Below are 16,773 nucleotides of genomic sequence, written 5' to 3'. Positions count from 1 at the left end.
TTAAAAAAAAAATTAAAAATTTTATTGACTAAAACTATTATATTGACATTTTTAATTAAAAGCTAGCAATTCTTCTAGCAATATGAGCTTTTTCATGATACCTATTTCTTAGTGTATAGCCTAGCCTGCTTAAGGCTGTCCCTGACTCATTTATGTATGTAGGCTACATGGGTTAGTGAAGGCAATGATCCATCCCCAATGATTTTTTAGTTAAGATCCATTATCTATTCTATTACTTGTGGAGTTCATACAGCTTGTCTGTCATTAAAACAAAAGAAAAACATATGTAAACACCAAGACATTTTCACAATCAAATGTTTCAATTAAACTTAAACCTTTATTTATATTTGTTATGCTAACAAACACAAATAAACAACAACAACAAAATAGATTTAGACATTGTAAATTTAGCACTCAGAACTTCGTATGGCCTTCAGATTAGCTCAAGAACAGTATATAAAGAGCTTCCTGGAATAGGTTTCTATGGCCGAGCAGCATCCAGCATCCAAGCGTCGGATGCAGTGGTGTAAAGCACACCATCAATGCACTCTAGAGCAGTGGAGACGTGTTCTCTGGAGTGACGAATCACACTTCTCTGTTTGGCAATTCAATGGACGAGTCTGTGTTTGGTGGTTGCCAGGAGAACGGTACTTGCCTGACTGCATTGTACCAAGTGTAAAGTTTGGTGGTGGTGTTATGGTGTGGGGTTGTTTATCAGGGATTGGGCTGGGCCCCTTAGTTCCTGTGAAAGCATAATAAGACATTTTGGAAATTTCATGCTTACAACTTTGTGGGAACAGTTTGGTGATGGCCCTTTCCTGTTCCAACATGACTGCACACCAATGCACAAAGCAAGGTCTATATAATACATGGATAAGCGAGTTTGATGAGGAACTTGACTGGCTTGAACAGAGTTTCTGACCTCAACCCAACAGAACACCTTTAAGATAAATTAAAGTGTAGACTGCTAGCCAGGCCTTTTCTCTCCAACATCAGTGCCTAATCTAACAAACGGAAGTTTGTTAGTATATGTCTTGAGGAGATTAAGGCATGGATGGGAACTAACTTTCTCCAGCTGAACTCTAGTAAAACACTACTGGTTGGCACCCCTCATCAGATCCACTCCTCTCCCATATCCCAGTTCATCTTTGACGGCCATGTCATCACTTTCTCCTCCTCAATCACAAATCTAGGGGGTCGGCTTGACCCACAGCTGACCTTTAATGACCACATTAAGCACATTTGTAAAACTTCCTTCCACCACCTTTGAAACATCTCCAAACTTGGTCCCCTTTTAACCTTTCAAGATGCAGAGAAACTTGTCCATACCTTTGTCTCGACCAGGCTGGACTACTGCAACGGATTCTTCTGTGAGATTTCTGGCAGAAATATCCAGACGCTTCAATACATCCAGAACAGTGCTGCCAGAGTCCTTATGAGAGTCCGTAAATACGATCACATAAGTCCCATCCTGCACTCATTGCACTGGCTCCGTTTCATCCCGGATCGAATACAAAATCCTCCTGCTCACACATAAATCCATCACCGGACATGCACCACCATATCTACAGGTCAGTCTGAAATCCTCCACCTGCACCCTCAGATCTTCAGGCCACCTGCTTCTTCATGTTCCCACCACCAGGCTTCATACCATGGGAGATCAAGCTTTTTGCTCGACTGCACCGCGGCTTTGGAATTGCCTTCCCAGTGAGCTGAGAGCAGTACAGAGCCTGGACCAATTTAAAGCTGAACTAAAGACTTTTCTGTTTAGAAAGGCTTTTATGTGTTGATTGTTTGTATTATTCTATATTTTTACTTTTTATTCATTTTTGTTATTTTTCCCTTTTCCCATTGTTGCACTTTGGAATGAAATGAAAAGTGCGAAAAAACCAAACTCTGGTCAGGCCAATCACATTGTGTATAGAGTCGGTGGGCGGGGCTTAACATTATGACGGCCTAGTTGCGCTTGCGTGCTCCTAGTAAACACAGAAGCTGGCGAACGGCGCTCTTTCGAAACCGCTTTGACCGCGACTCTGGAAGACTTGGAGATAAGCTTTTCTCCGAGAAAAGAACAAAGATCGGCACTGAAGTCATTCTTAAAAAGGGAAGATGTGTTTGGAGTTTTGCTGACCGGATGCAGCAAATGTTTAATCTATCAACTAGCTCTGCTTCACATTGCTCTGGTTGGTTGTAGCGCTATCATATTGTGTGCTGAGGACGTTTGAAAGACAACCGTTTATCCCGCCCCTCGGATTGAGCCCTGTCAATGGTGAGTTTCCAGACCAAACATCTTGATGTGGGTCTGGCTTGTCAGGCTAACTTTTGCCTTCAGAGCTGCCTTACTTAAGTTTGGTCCATATTGACATGATAGCATCATGCAGTTGCTACAGATTAGACGGCTGCACATCCATGATGTGAATCTCCCGTTCCACCACATCCAAAAGATGCTCTAAAGGATTGATATCTGGTGACTGTGGAGGCCATGAAGGTTTGGACATGGTCAGCCACAATATCCATAGTATGGTAGGCTGTGGCATTTAAATGATGCTCAATTGGAACTAAGGGGCCCAAAGTGTGGAAAGAAAATATCCCCCACACCATTACACCACCAGCAGCCTGAACCATTAATACAAGACAGGGAGGATCCATGTTTTCATGTTGTTTACACTAAACTCTGACCCTACAATCTGAATGTCACAGCAGAAATAAGTTTCCAATCTTAGCTGTCCAAGTTTGATGAGCCTGTGCAAATTTTTGCCTCAGTTTCCAGTTCATAGCTGACAGGAGTGGCACCTGGTATGTCTTCTGCTGCTGTAGCCCCTCTGCTACGACATGTTGTGCATTCACTGATGCTCTTCTGCAGGCTTCGGTTGCAATGCATGGTTATTTGTGTTACTCTCTGATGGTTTTGTATGAAAATCCCAGTAGTTCATCAGTTTCACCAGCAACCATGCCAAATTCAAAGTCACTTAAATAACCTTTCTTCCCCATTCTGACGCTCATCTTCAGCGGATCGTCTTGACCGTGTCTACATGCCTAAACGCATTGAGCTGGTGCCATCTGATTGGCTGATTAGATAAAATTAACTTTGATATCTAATTTTTTTTGTATTATTATTAGAATCATTAAGATAATTTTCTTCCTTTAGTATTTCTACAGACTTTATTTTCCTACAAAAAGAAAGCCTTTCAGGTATGACAGGAAAACTGTGTAATCCCATTAATTTTCCTCAAACTCTAGCTACAGTCAATCAGTCTGTTCTGGCGAAGCTTCCAAAAGCTCCCACTGTGTGGCGTCAATGAGTCTATAGTTGATCTGTCTGTATTTCTGTGGGTCTTTCTTTCTCTGTTTGCCCACCTCATCATATAGACTCTTAAACACAGGCTGAGGGGGAGTGAATCGGGCCACCCTGGCCAGATCCAGATAATAATCCCACTGATCCTTGTCCAAATTGAGCAAGTGCTTCACCTGCACACCTGTGTCTAATTTTTTTTGCATCTCTCTCTGCGACTCCTTCTCCATCTCTTCCTTGGTGGGCAGCTTTACCGAACCCTCCAGAACAGCAACAGCAAACTGAACCTATGGATAAAAATTGTGAGAATGAATCACATTTCACAATTCAAACTGTATTCAAACCATCCAGTTTTTCCTCTCTGCTCACCTGACAGTCAAAATGTATGAAAGGGCAAATAATTTTGCAAATGCCGATGAAAAAAATTGACGGGAAGCCAGGGGGCAACAAGTACTTGTAGAGTGGAGTCACAAAAAGATCCTGTACTTCCAGGCCTAGCTCTGATGGACAAAGGAATGGGAAGTTAAAGTTGTATCCTGTACAGAACAGAAGAATATCAGCACGGGTCACTGATCCATCCTGGAACTGTAAAGATCCATCCTCCAAGACTCCAACAACAGAGGTAGCCTGCTGGATACCCAGAGGTAAGGATAAAGTCGGATTGCTATGACTTAAAATCACCTAAAAGGAGAAAAAACATTTGTAGATGAGTAAGAGAGAGAGTCATTCAACTCTCAATTGTTAGCAGTGAGGCCAGCTTCATTTCTCACTCCTCTAAAGGATAGATATCTGACTGTGGAGGCCATAAAGGTTTGGACATGATCAGTCACAATATCCATGGTATGGATACAGACGCTAAGGAGTGTATCTGTATACTAAATTTATAATGATATTATATATTTTAACTACTGAGATGAATAAGATGGACAAATCAAGAACAATGTTTGATTTAAAGGGATTTTGAATATGGCAATCGTAAAATAGCATTTCTGTCATTATTTATTTACCCTCAAGTTGTTCCAAACCCATTTGCCTTTCTTTCTTTTGTGAAACTCAAAAGGATTAGTCATGCTGATCTTATTGATGCAATTACAATGCACGGCGGGAACGTTTAAAGTCACGATGAAACAGATGATGTGACACATTTTTTCATTATTGTGACACATCAGTGTAAAAATGTAGGGTGGGGACATTGTTCTATAGCATGAGATGCTAAATAAATTCAGAAAATGAATGGTCATGTTGACCTTGAATGGTTGGTTCACTCCAAAATGAAAATTCCATTTAATGCAAGGTTGAACCTGAAGATATTTGTAATAAAATGGGAAACTAAACTACTAGATTTCCGATTGAATTCCATAGTATGGAGAGAAAGAAATCGACTGTTTGGCCCATCGACTGTTTGGTGTCTGACATTTTTTTAAATATCTTCTTTTGTGTTCTGCAGAAGAAAGAAATTAATTCAGGTTTGGAACAACATGACATGAGGGTGAGCAAATGATTATAATGTAAAAAATCTTTTGGTGAGAAATCCCTTTAAATACTTCTCCATTACACTTTCATGACTTTAATTCAGGACTTTGAATCAGGGTTATTGTTAACTCAAACTAAAAGCATGAAAAAGAAAAAAAATTGTGACTTGAAATAAAATTCAATCTGATCAGTCTGATCTGTCCTGTCAGCTAATAGTGTTTCTAACATTTGAAAGGCCTCCCATCAAAAAAATAGTCTAAATTAATTAAAATAAATTTTGATATTTATTTTTGATAATGATATGGATATGGAAATAGTTTTTACCTTCCATTTAGCGGAAATGACAGATTTTTAGTTTTGGGAGACTAACCCTCTAATTCACAACCAAGCAAAGCTATGCCACTTAAAATAGTATATGTGATATTCTAAAAAAAAAAGAAGCTTAGCTACAAACCTGAGCATTAACTTGGGCTAACTCAATGGAAATGTCCACACCAGATGCTCTGGCCCCCAAGACCACAACAGACTTGTTGGCGAAGGGCTCTGGATAGCGGTATGAGTGACTGTGTAAGACTTTTCCTGCAAAACAGCAACAGAGTAAAAGCAAAGATAAATGATGAGAGACAGCGAGAAAAAGGAGAGATGCAGGGGTGTAATGAGACTAATGGTTGGGGCTTTCAGGGTTATGCATTTGTAGTGATCAGTGATCATTTGTTGTACCTTTAAAATGCTCTATTCCAGGAATGTAGGGCAGGTGGGGGTCGGAATAATGCCTGCAGAAAGAGGAAGGAAATATGAGTCAGTGCTGAGACGCTAAAGGGCTCCTGTGGTCTTCTGAATTCCCTCACAGAAATGTCACATGAATGCATAACATAATACCCATTCACATCACCTCTGAGAGAATTCAGCGAGATAAAAGCCTCTGGGAATATTATGGGGTAAATGAACATGCCACTATTTGAATAATGCTATGCATTTAGAACATCACCGCGAAGCTGCAATTGGAGATTAGATGCAATTGTGTCCATTTGAGCATGTCTAGGAGATAAAAGGACTCTTTAAGATGGCATTCCTCACCCGTTGCAGACGAACACGGAGTCGAACGTCTGCGTGTTCCGGTCTCCACATGTGCGGTGCGAAATTACCTCCCACGTCACAGCTCCCCCTGTCTCCGTCTCCATGGAGACGGGCTTCACCTTTTCCACCGCGGTGTTGAACTGTGAGGGACAAAGCAGTCTGTCATAAGCAATATTCTTGCTCCTGTTGGTAAGAAAAATACTAATACTGAGAACGTTTATACAGTGGCTTTGAAAAAACACTTGGGTCCTTTGATTTTTTTTACTGACAAGCAGAGGTCAGTGGCCCCTACAACCCAGATCAATAGGAAATCCGCAATGATCTCAACTTTCTGCCAACTAGTTGATTAACAATTTTACCTTAATAGCTGTTGTTACTCAACTACAATTTATTCACAGTTTTATATAGGTGGACTATGATCATGTTGCTGCAACTGTGGAAAGAAACATCAGTAAATACCAGACGTTTTGAGTGATGCCTTGCTTTCTCAGACTTTGAATATATGGACACATGCCAAGCCTGGGTAAACTGATGATTTATCCATATTGTTTCTCAATATGTTTAAGTCTGCAAAATAAACAGTCCTGGTGAAGGACTGGTTTATAACCAGTGGTTTGGTAATGGTTTGTCCCCTGGTTTAGGATTTAATAAAAAACAAATATTGTTAACCCACATTTCTTGCATTGAAATAAATATTTAGCAGGAAACTGATTAAGTTTCATTACAGACATAGAATTGATATTCAAGACAAACATACCTTGATGTGACGAGCGATATCATGTCTCTCACAGTATTTTTCCAAATACAGTTGAACTGACGTATGGTGCAAAAAAGATGGTAGGTGGTCGTCAAAGGGAAAATCAGGGAACATCATAACCTCCTTAGGCAAATTGGTTCTTTAAAACAGATATGGGATTTTTTAGTACATAAAATCGTATAAAAAAATTAGACACAAATGAAAAATAAATAAATTAAAATAAAAAGACATCTTAAACCTAGACTGGTTTGCTTTTTTTCTGGTAGGACATTCACTTAAAGGTAGGTTAGGCAACTTCGGAGAGGATAGCAATAGCAAACAAGCTTTGAATGCATAGGATACCTAGACTGGTCTTACCAGACTCTCGTATATTTCATTTGTTCAAAGAGTCTGGCCACTCTCCATTGACAAGTGTGTACTTCTGCGAAGACGGGAACTCTGTTGAAGTTTAAAACTATTGGATCTCCCCAGAGCTACTCTGGATCTGCCATAACCAATCGTTAACGTTTGGTCGTGACGTATGTCATGCGCCATTCTCACATGGAAACCCGTCAAAATAAATGTGCACGCACGCCACCTCAGTGATAAAACCTAAAACTTATGCATTTGGATTGTGATTTATTCACTGTGGATAGGAGAGTTTTGTGATCTGGAACATGCTGATCACGTGGTCAATAACATGATCGTATGCTGTAAATAAAATATCATATGCTTGGTATGTATGATAATAAATGCTGCTATAAATAACGGCCCAATTCAAATGTTTATGTGCTTTTATTTAAACATTTTTGAGTGTTGATGAAATATATTGCTCTATTAAATACATGCCAGCATTTTAAAGAAATATAAGTGCATTCAAATAACAGCAAAGCGCAAACGTATGGTGCTCTGCAGTGGTCAAAGAGGATTATAAACAGTACATTTTGAAGAGATATATTCTTTAAAACTCAGAGATGTGGATTCTGACAGCAATTACATCACCACACGACCTTGGTTTGTCAAAAGCAGTAGGTAACTTGGCCGGGAATTTTTCCACGGTTGGTGGGAGACAGTCGGCAATAAAATAACTGACCAGCCCCTGTAACTAGCAATGCCTTCCGACCCCACGAGGAACAATTACCATCTGAATAGGGCTGCCAACTAGCCTGACGTGGTCATACTCAATTCTAGTCAGAATATGAGTCTGAAACTGCTCCATTGGGCTGTGATTATGGGGCGTTTCAACCGAAACAGGGAAGACCTCGATTGGATAGACCTACAACCAATCAGAGCGATGAAGCAACGCATTGTCAAACGTCAACAGAGCTTAACTGCACTGTGTTGCCAAGTCCACGTTTTTTTCCGCCGGTTGTTTTCTATGTCCGCGGGTTGAAGTGACTATTATGTGATAGACCCATGAGTGCGAATTTTAGCAGACAACCTTGCCTAAATAACACACATTTTAGCCCCCAAACACCATTTTTTTTCCAGAGAACCCCCCGGAGAAGCTATTGTTTAGGGCTAGTTGGCGGGTTTTGTTGTAAAAACTTGGCAACCCTGTCTGCACGTGCGCTGGAATAAACGATCTTTGCCGGTGTTGTAAAAAAAAAAAAAAAAAAAAAAGAATTTAATGATACACAGAATACTTACCCAACATGATCATAATTTTTGAGAGAAATTGTTAAGGTGAATGCATATAGAAACAAGCTCTCCGTGTATGATCCGAACAAATATAATCCAAGCCCCTTTGATGACGTGCATGATTATGTTACTGTTTATCATCTGTCCATCATCGTCTAACACCTGCCCTGATGATTTCCTTGGTCCGAACTGTTTCTGTTCGGGGATAATTACTCCTCTATGGATCAAGTCCAGACCGAACCGCCTGACCTAAAAAATTTGTGGGCGGGCCTGAGTTCAGCTGGCATCCAGGCTAGCTGCCAACTATCACCCAGCCAACTCCTTCAACATTAATGGAGTAAGCTGGAAAATTAAACTTTTCTCTAATTTACCCTGTTGGGGAGGAGGGCCACAACACCATGGCCATCAACAAACCCTAACAAAGGTTGTTCTTGCTCCGGCTTTAACTTCTGGATATTCGGCAGCGGTGCGACAACCGACTGAATGGTTTCGCTCGCATCTTTCTCTGCCGCCATTACTAAACTACAACTCAAACTAGCGCAGAACATCAACGTCATCATTCTCAGCCACTCCCTCTGTTCGCTGATTGGACCGGCCAAAATACAACACAGTCCCAGACGTAGTACTGAAGGAAAATTAAAATAGAGAGGAAGTACGTAGGAGGGCGAAGCCAGGCTATAGGATCCCACCCTCCCTTCAGAAAGCTCTCCAAAGTCACGCCTCCTCAAAGATACATAAAAGCGCACAGTCAGAGCAGTCTGTAAAGCATTACATTACCTGATGTCTCAAAGCAAATAACATTACAACAATAATGAACGTAAACATCTTCAAGCTCTGACTTGTCCCACGAGATTCATTTAGGCGTTGATTGTGTTGGCATAGATACAAGAACATGAACAACTCTGAGTAGAATGTCACAGGTTGCAGTCTCTAAATTATGATAATTACGACATGGCGTGAACGCAGCATAAGCATGTTGTTTTGGTTCAGGAGGAAATGTAAAAGGTGGCTGCTTTTTATGGCACTCTGTGACTGTCTGACCTACAACAACGCTGATGACGTGTGATGTCTGAGCAGGGTACGTGGATACGCGCATTTTTTGGTCCTGAGACTTTCACGGAAGATAAATGAACATGTTTAACCACTTCTATTATTAATTGCTTGCTATCAGGGTGTGAAGAACGTTTTTTTAATGGAATATTTGTTAGAAATTATTCATCTGTGCACATTATTATATTTAAAAAACAATGGACAAAATCTAGGCCCGGCCTAAATGTTTTCTTGTTCGAAAAGTCATTTTACTACGATACATATCATAATAGGGAAGTAAAGTAGATGCTGCTGCTCACTACAGAGCCAATGGATGAAGCCCCCATTACATCCAGTAAGGGGGGTGAGCTCTGTAGTGGGCATGCAATTCCCATTTCATGGCAACTTTAATAGGGTTTAGCTTGTCAGTCTGGGAGATCAGACAAGCTCGACTGGTCTAAACCAGCACAAAAGTCCTGAAAACCACAAGGTTTAAGATGTCTTTATTCTCAGCAGGTGACCAGTTTTTGTCTTTACCTGAGGTCCCTATACATACTGCTGTGGATGGGATACAAATTGTCATATGTGCCTCGTTGTTCCTCGTAGAACCAGGTCCCACCCAAATGATCCGTAATTTCATACACCACTGGTGGATCAAACGTCTCGGGCCTAGACAGGATGTGTCGAGCGGCGCAAAGCCCTGCCGGCCCAGCCCCTATCACCGCTACACGTGTTCTACTCCTCCGCTCCATTTAAGTAACTAATGTTACTGAAACAACACATAAATAAACAGACAGCAATAAATACAGTTTCAAGAGGAAAAAGTAAAAAGTAATTTACCCTCCAATTTTCGTAATTTAAAAAAATAAACAATTATTTTATTTTCCTGACGAATGTGCGCGTGCGCACTGTCGAACTTTATCAGCATACCTGCAGGTCTCATATGAGTCAGAAGCAATTACCTGTTCTGGATCTGAAAACTCACCGCCGGTAAACACTCACACACACTACACACACACACAAAGCTGTTTACTGCGGAGATTTAGCTAGCATAATCCTCCATTTTGAAGGCAATTCGAAAAGAAATGCTTGGTCACCACAACAGTTGAATAATGTGTCACTAATGTGAACTTCGGTCTTTGAGTCAGCTGCTTCCAATCCTGTTGTTTGGACGGATGCATTGGCTGAAAGGAAAGTCTTCCGGCAAGCTCACTTTATAACTGTCAGTTCTTATCGGCAACGAGACACACACTCACACAGTGTATAGCCTACGCCACTGCCAATTCTTTGACAGTTTCACGATACCAACACCGTTCCAAACACATCCTTCGTTTCTTTTTCGAAGTAATAATCTGACTGACTGTAAAAGCGGAGCGGATGATACAAAATGTGTGCAATGAATTCAAAATAAAGGCACACTTTCACTTTCATTCAGTCAGTTTTAAAACGATTTTATCACAAAAAAAAATCGATGAAACAGCAAATTAGAGAAATTTAGGAGAGCGGTTACTTTAAGTAGGCAATGCTATGCACCCAGAGATTACTCTAGCTAGTTAATGACATCAAGTCAAGTTAGTTTATTCGTTCACATCATGGTAAGGTGTTTGAGATACCCCTTACAAAAGGTGGGCTACTAGGTGGATGGTATCAGATATAGGCAAATATCATATATTATTTACTTGTTAGGCCTACTTTAAAAAAGAAAAAAGTTGTACATTAGTTTGAGAATAATTGTACAATAAGACACTGTGTACTATATATATATATATATATATATATATATATATATATATATATATATATATATATATATTTGATTTTATGGTCAACAGGTTTGTAAAATGTGATTTAGCTTTATTCAGGCAGTTTGTCTGTCTGTATGTGTGTGTGTGTGTGTGTGTATATATATATATACCCCCACTAACTAGACTACTGTTATTACTGAATTGAATAGAAGCACTGAGTGGAGCAGAAATACTTGAGGCTAAAGTATGAATTGTTGTTACATTACATTGAGAATCACCATAAAGATTATGTTCAAGTTAATTATATTTGATTGAACTGCATTATTATAATTATGCAGAATTTGACTCGGTTCCAGGAAAAGTCTAGCAAAGACCCTATAAATATACTCTTGCATTTAATGTTGACGTTATTGTCCTAAAACGTTAAGGGATGGATGGTATAAGAAAAAGTAGTAGATATAACATCAATCACTTTTGTGGATTATCTTTCCTATCAAGTACAGAGTGCTTCTGTTTTCTGCCTCTAAATACCATCCTGTTCTTTTTCCAAAGTTATGTCTTTGACTTGAGTAAACTTGGAGTTTACTGACATTTATCAGGCTCACTGATCCGATGGTGGCATTTTATCAGAGCTTCTCTGGTCTGAATGTCTATAGAGCAGGATGAACACAGGCCACAGAGATAAAGATGATGAGCTTCATTTCTGCAGATCGTTGACATTGTTATGCTTAAGGGCATATATTTCACATTTAGGACAGAAACGCTGAAGGCCTTAAAGTTGGCATGAAATTAAAATTTCTATTCCTTCTATCTATTTGCTAAATACATGATGTAGATCTTATTGTGAACAAGTCACGATATAGAATTTTATAGGCTTTTGGATTATCGCTAAAAACAAGCTTTGTGATCAAGAAACGTTTATGATATTTGTACATTAAGATAATTATCACAGATTAACACAACTTTTATGAATTTTTAAATCTAAATTAAGTCATCAGAAGTAAAAAGCTAAACTATAAACTAACTACACCTCGGCCCCACAAATTCAACGTCACCATCCCTAAGCTTCTGACAACTCTTTCAGTTTTTATCTCAAAATATTTTCCCAGAAAGTTTGAGTTAGAATAGTTTATAAGAGCACAATTATAAGCATAATGAGGTTGTAAAAGCAGATTTAGCTTACCTTGTCGGAGTCGGACCTTGTTGGTTTAACCTCCTCTGCAGTCCAATTTAGCTACTTGTTAGAAACTGCCATTTTCAAGACACATAACAGCTTCAAAAAATCATGAGTGGGTTAATAATGATGTATTTTATGCCGTAGAATAAAACATGAAAGTGCCTTGAGTTTGTGTTCACCGCAAACCTTATTTCAGCCAAAACCCATTAAAAAAAACGAACTAAGTTGCTTGTGCTGCAGTCTTTAGCCTTCAATTCTGAAGACCCTGGTTCGAATCCCATTCGGAGCAGGGCGAGTAGGACCGGTTACATGACCCGGATGGGAGTGAAGTTTAGGGGGGTGAGTGTAATGTAGGCCAGTAAGAGCTGTAGGTGTAAACCTCACTCCCCTGGCCTTAAGAGACATGCAAGTGGCTGCGTTTTCGAATCCTGCTCTGAGCAGTTCTGGTTATATTTGGTGTGATGACCCATATGGGAGTGAGGTTTAGGGGGGTGAGTGTAAACAGACATAGGTCAGTAAGAGCTGTGTATGTAAACCTCACTTTCCTGTCCTCAAGAGGCACGCTAGCAGCTGCCGTCTTTAGGGTCCTTGTCAACGCACTTGCCTCCCAAGCTGGTTTGAATCCTACTTGAAGTGAGTTTAGTAATACTGGTTACACATGTTTTTAGATCTGCAGATTTTGGACTTATACAGAAACTCTATACAACACCCCCTACCGTATATAACAATCATTGCAGATTGCAGAAATGTGCAAATCTTGTCAATGGCAGGGAATACAATTAATTGATATTCTGTTTTTGATAATCTATTTGAGATGAACTTGTCCCTTGCTGTCACGTAAAAGCAAACTGTGATTGGCTTCTATACATGCTGATTGTTCGTATCTTCTTGTCTAAGTAGTGGGTGATTTTTGCCCAAAGTAAGCTGTTTTGTAAGCCTTATGGCTTTTGTCAAGGATCAGCGATGTGTGATTAGTACTGCATCTCTATACCTAACAAAGTTAATGCTCAAGTCTTGTCATCTCCAATGGATCACTCCTACCGTACTACTGTACAAAATGATCCTGCCATCCTTGCAGCTCACATCCTGAACCATTCAGCCACCAGGATCACATGTGCACACATATATAACATTTAAAAAACAAACAAATCAGGTCTTACTTGAGGATTTAAATGAATGAGAGCAATGCAGAGAAAGAGATAGAAAAATGTTGCAGTACACACATCCATTTATAAGTATTTTTATTTTAGAAAACACCATGAAATTTGAGTTCGTCTTAGAGGTTTTGTTCAAGGGGTTGTTGATCAGTCATAGCCAATGAAGTATAAAAAAACCAAGAGGATGAGGAGTCCTTTTCCACAGGCACGTGGGCCTGGAACATGAAATAATTTTTAATCCAGATAACACATTCATGTCACATCTCTGGTTTGCATTTTGTTTCTGAAGCATTAATCTTTCCACCTTTCAGATATGTATCAAGATAATGTCCTCAGATTAAGCAGGATTAGCGTCAAGCACACATGACAACATTGTACTTAACCTGATTAACCCCTCTGGGAAAGATAAACCTCCTGCGTCCACCTCCTCAGTCAATTATGTACTTGACATCCATAATCATTAATGTTATTTACAGACAGCCTACCCCACTGCTGGAGAGTGTTTACTTGAAACCCTGTAAAACCAGGTTATTGACAACAATTTACTTTTTCTTTAGAGAAAGCGAGCAACAGCTCTTGGATGCCTGAAACCGGTAAGTGCAGTCTTTATTGCTATTTAAAAAAATTCCCACTGAAGGTAATTGCGCGAGAATGTGAAGTCATGTATTTGATAAAAAAGCCAAGTTCATGTCCAAACGAACTAGGTGAATCAGATAGGAAATGGATTATCCCCAGGTTTCACAGACATAGTTTAAACCTAGTCCCAGATTAAAATGCATGTTTGAGCTGTTTTAACTGAAATTTTTACATTTTTACACAGAAAATAAAAGTAAGAATAAATACAAAAATAATAAATAAATAAATGCATGTGGGTATAAAAATAAATGAAAGCATAAATAAATTGAACAAAAAATAGAAAGTAATAAATAAAGGAAAAAAGTACTTTCAAAATGAAGACTACATTTAATTAAAATATTTTATTTTATTTTATCCAAGTCTTTTATTCCTTTAATGTTACATAATTAATTAATTTATTTTTAATTTCTGCAGAATTGGGCCTCCATATCCTTCAGGTCCATTGTGAAACGTTATGAGCAACAGGTTACAGTTTCCCCAGGAGGCCACTTGATGGCAGCAGTAAGTCACCCTCTCTGGTTTGGCGCCCTAAAGCGCAATGACGGGCATTGTGTGTGGTGTTTGCAGAGACAGGCTGTGGGTTGTCGGAGTGGGAGATGTCCAAAAAACCAAATATGACGATTCCTTTCGTCCTCCGTTACGTGCCAATCAGAGATAAGATGCTAGTCTCCAAAGAACGCGAATAAACTCTTGCGGGGGTTCGACTGTTGTCCAGAGGGGGAGGAACGGAGAAAAGGTGTTGGAGAGAGACAAGACAGCTGGTGGTTCATTCAGCCCACCAGCATACAGTTGCGTGGCCCCATGATATACATGGCGAGGGGGCGCAAGCAAAGAAAATTTATGTATGACAGGACATGTATGTGCTTCCTTATATCACAGTGTCCCAAACGAAGTAGGAGATGGTGCAAATCCTTAAAAAGCAGAGAAATGGATCTGTGCTACCGCAAGAAAAACACAAAATTGAGAAGGACAGGAGTGGCGAGGAGAGGAGGGGGTGTGGGAGACCGAAATAGGGAGAGGCAGAGAAATCGAAAGAATAGAGTGAATCAACCATATTTTCCCCCTGTCTTTGTGTTTTACATTCTGCGCAGGTCGCTTCCTGGCACTTCATGGTTTCGACCCAGCCGTATGACGCACCGCTCCCAGATGAAGGGGACCTGCTGCTGCTCGGGCTGATAATGATAATAGTTATGATGATAACAGTAATAACCAACTTCCCATGTCGCTCTCGTCCTGCCAGCTGCTTACGTGTTAGGATTATCAGCCGTTCTGACACACTGCAGTGGAGATGCTGCAGTATCCTGGGGCGTGAGCGCGTATGCGTTTCTGTGTGTTCGTGCATAAGTGCGTGCATGTGTAGGTGTTTATGTGGTGATGCCCTCAAATCTGTCCCCCTTGCCTCTATTTTCTGCTGATTACACTCTTGCCTGAGGTTGGTGGCCCATTCATCTGTAAGTCCTGTTCGGATGGTGCTCAGGAGTGGGCAGTTACCCACTCGCCCTCTCCACCTTTAGAGCTCCTCTTTGTTGGACCTGTACATCTAAAGGACAGATAGGCAAGGCGGTTTGTTTGTTACTGTTCTCATTGGCTCTTTCTTTATGTTGCTAAATTGCATTTTTGATAAGAAAGCAAATGTTTTACCAAAGCAACACTCTTGAAAATGCCATCAGAAGTTGCATAAAGATCCATAACTTTTCCATTTTACAAAAGCTTCTTTATAGTAGAAAAAGATTCTTCTGATTATTAAAATGTTCTTCTCACTAAGAAAAAAACTGTTGTTGACTGAAAGGTTCATCTACATCATGGAACCTTTGTTTGACAGTGTAGAAAATCCCTATTTGACCACCTTACTAAGTACAATGTAAACAAAATTTTCCATAGTACAGTACATCGAAATTATTAGAGTACATTTTACAAGAAAATACTATTTCAGTCTTTCCACTTTGAAATATCACATTTAATTCAATTTGTTAATGTGAGTGAAAACGGTTTCAAAGTAAATCTACACAAGTTCGTTCTTCAGTGTAACTAAACATAAGCCCAGTTGTTTCGTCTGAACAATTGCAACCTTATCACAAATTTAATTTAATAATTCAACACAAGTGGTTAAAAAAGGTTTGCTGGTGTTGTAACTGCTGTACACTTTGTGTTTCGAATCTGACTCATGGATACTCTTTTGCATTCACAGGTGTTTTTATCCTGTCTCGTATGCTGATGACTATGACGCTCTGACTCAGTAACTAAAAATGGCATCCTTGATTTGTGCTCGCACAAATGCGCAGAAAGGACTTCTGGACTGAGTTCATGCTAATTTTGAGGTACGAGGATAAGCAATTAAGTCAATTAGCTGGAAGTTAAGCTTCTATTGATTTCCGAGAATAGCATCTAAAAATGCTGCCGGTGAAATGACATGTGAACGCACGTTGCTCGATGGCATTTCGTGGCGAGAATGGCTCTTGCTTTCGTAATTAGCTTTCTTTGAATATGTAAATAAGCAGATGTTACTTTTAGAGAGTAGTTATAGCTGCCAAGATTCGCAAACAGGTGTAATCCAGAAATTGGAGAGTTAATTTGATCTCAATATAGGTTTTGGGATTTGTTTAGTTTTAACATTAGATTTTCATTGTGTGTAATGAAAACAATGTTTTCATTGAAAACAATATTGAATTAATATATTATACTCTTATATATGTGTATGTGTGTACATGTACAATAATTTATTAGTATGTTGTAGGGCCTCCTTTTACCAATACAGCATGCATTTTTTAGGAATGAATTTTTAAGTCGTTCACTCTGGCCAGAGATATTTT

General features: G+C 39.6%; 2 protein-coding genes across 6 annotated transcripts in view; one reads left to right on the top strand and one right to left on the bottom strand.

Moving 5' to 3' along the window:
* Nucleotides 1-334: 334 nt before the first annotated feature.
* Nucleotides 335-10,612, bottom strand: LOC137062101 (uncharacterized). 3 transcript variants are annotated; one of them, XR_010901197.1, is made up of 8 exons: nt 9,786-10,611; nt 6,600-6,738; nt 5,843-5,982; nt 5,486-5,538; nt 5,220-5,344; nt 3,662-3,973; nt 1,330-3,579; nt 335-1,218 (listed from the first exon to the last, which is right to left on the bottom strand). XR_010901197.1 is itself a non-coding variant. In XM_067432909.1 (8 exons), exons 2-8 carry the CDS (start codon nt 9,998-10,000, stop codon nt 3,247-3,249), a joined length of 1,317 nt encoding a protein of 438 aa, XP_067289010.1. In that variant the 5' UTR covers nt 10,001-10,017; nt 10,211-10,611; the 3' UTR covers nt 337-3,246. The 3 variants fall into 3 exon arrangements, 2 of the variants coding, with proteins under 2 accessions (XP_067289011.1, XP_067289010.1); XM_067432909.1 differs by having other exon boundaries at nt 337-3,579; nt 9,786-10,017; nt 10,211-10,611; XM_067432910.1 differs by having other exon boundaries at nt 336-3,579; nt 3,662-3,922; nt 9,786-10,612.
* Nucleotides 10,175-16,773, top strand: part of LOC137062103 (uncharacterized) — a 44,608-nt gene continuing 38,009 nt past the window's right edge. For 2 of the 3 annotated variants that reach the window (XR_010901202.1, XR_010901204.1), the window contains exons 1-4: nt 10,175-10,238; nt 13,885-13,920; nt 14,378-14,464; nt 16,152-16,281. The gene's annotated coding sequence lies outside the window, so the exon portion shown is untranslated. Of the gene's footprint in view, nt 10,239-13,884; nt 13,921-14,377; nt 14,465-15,054; nt 16,119-16,151; nt 16,282-16,773 lie in introns of those variants that run through there. The other variant, XR_010901203.1, reaches the window with a different exon arrangement.

The sequence above is a fragment of the Pseudorasbora parva genome, chromosome 23, assembly GCF_024679245.1.
Source record: "Pseudorasbora parva isolate DD20220531a chromosome 23, ASM2467924v1, whole genome shotgun sequence".
In the NCBI taxonomy this organism is placed as follows: Eukaryota; Metazoa; Chordata; class Actinopteri; order Cypriniformes; family Gobionidae; genus Pseudorasbora; species Pseudorasbora parva.
The sequence above is the reverse complement of the archived record's forward strand: the minus strand, read 5'-3'. Positions and strand labels throughout refer to the sequence as shown.

What these genes read in the sequence shown, in the direction of transcription:
- LOC137062101 (XM_067432909.1), bottom strand. Translation starts at nt 10,000, where the DNA reads ATGGAGCGGAGGAGTAGAACACGTGTAGCGGTGATAGGGGCTGGGCCG. An exon ending in TCCGTGTTCGTCTGCAACGG is followed by an intron (nt 5,539 to 5,842) that starts GTGAGGAATGCC and finishes CTCTTTCTGCAG; the next exon opens with GCATTATTCCGACCCCCACC. An exon ending in TGGAATAGAGCATTTTAAAG is followed by an intron (nt 5,345 to 5,485) that starts GTACAACAAATG and finishes GCTGTTTTGCAG; the next exon opens with GAAAAGTCTTACACAGTCAC.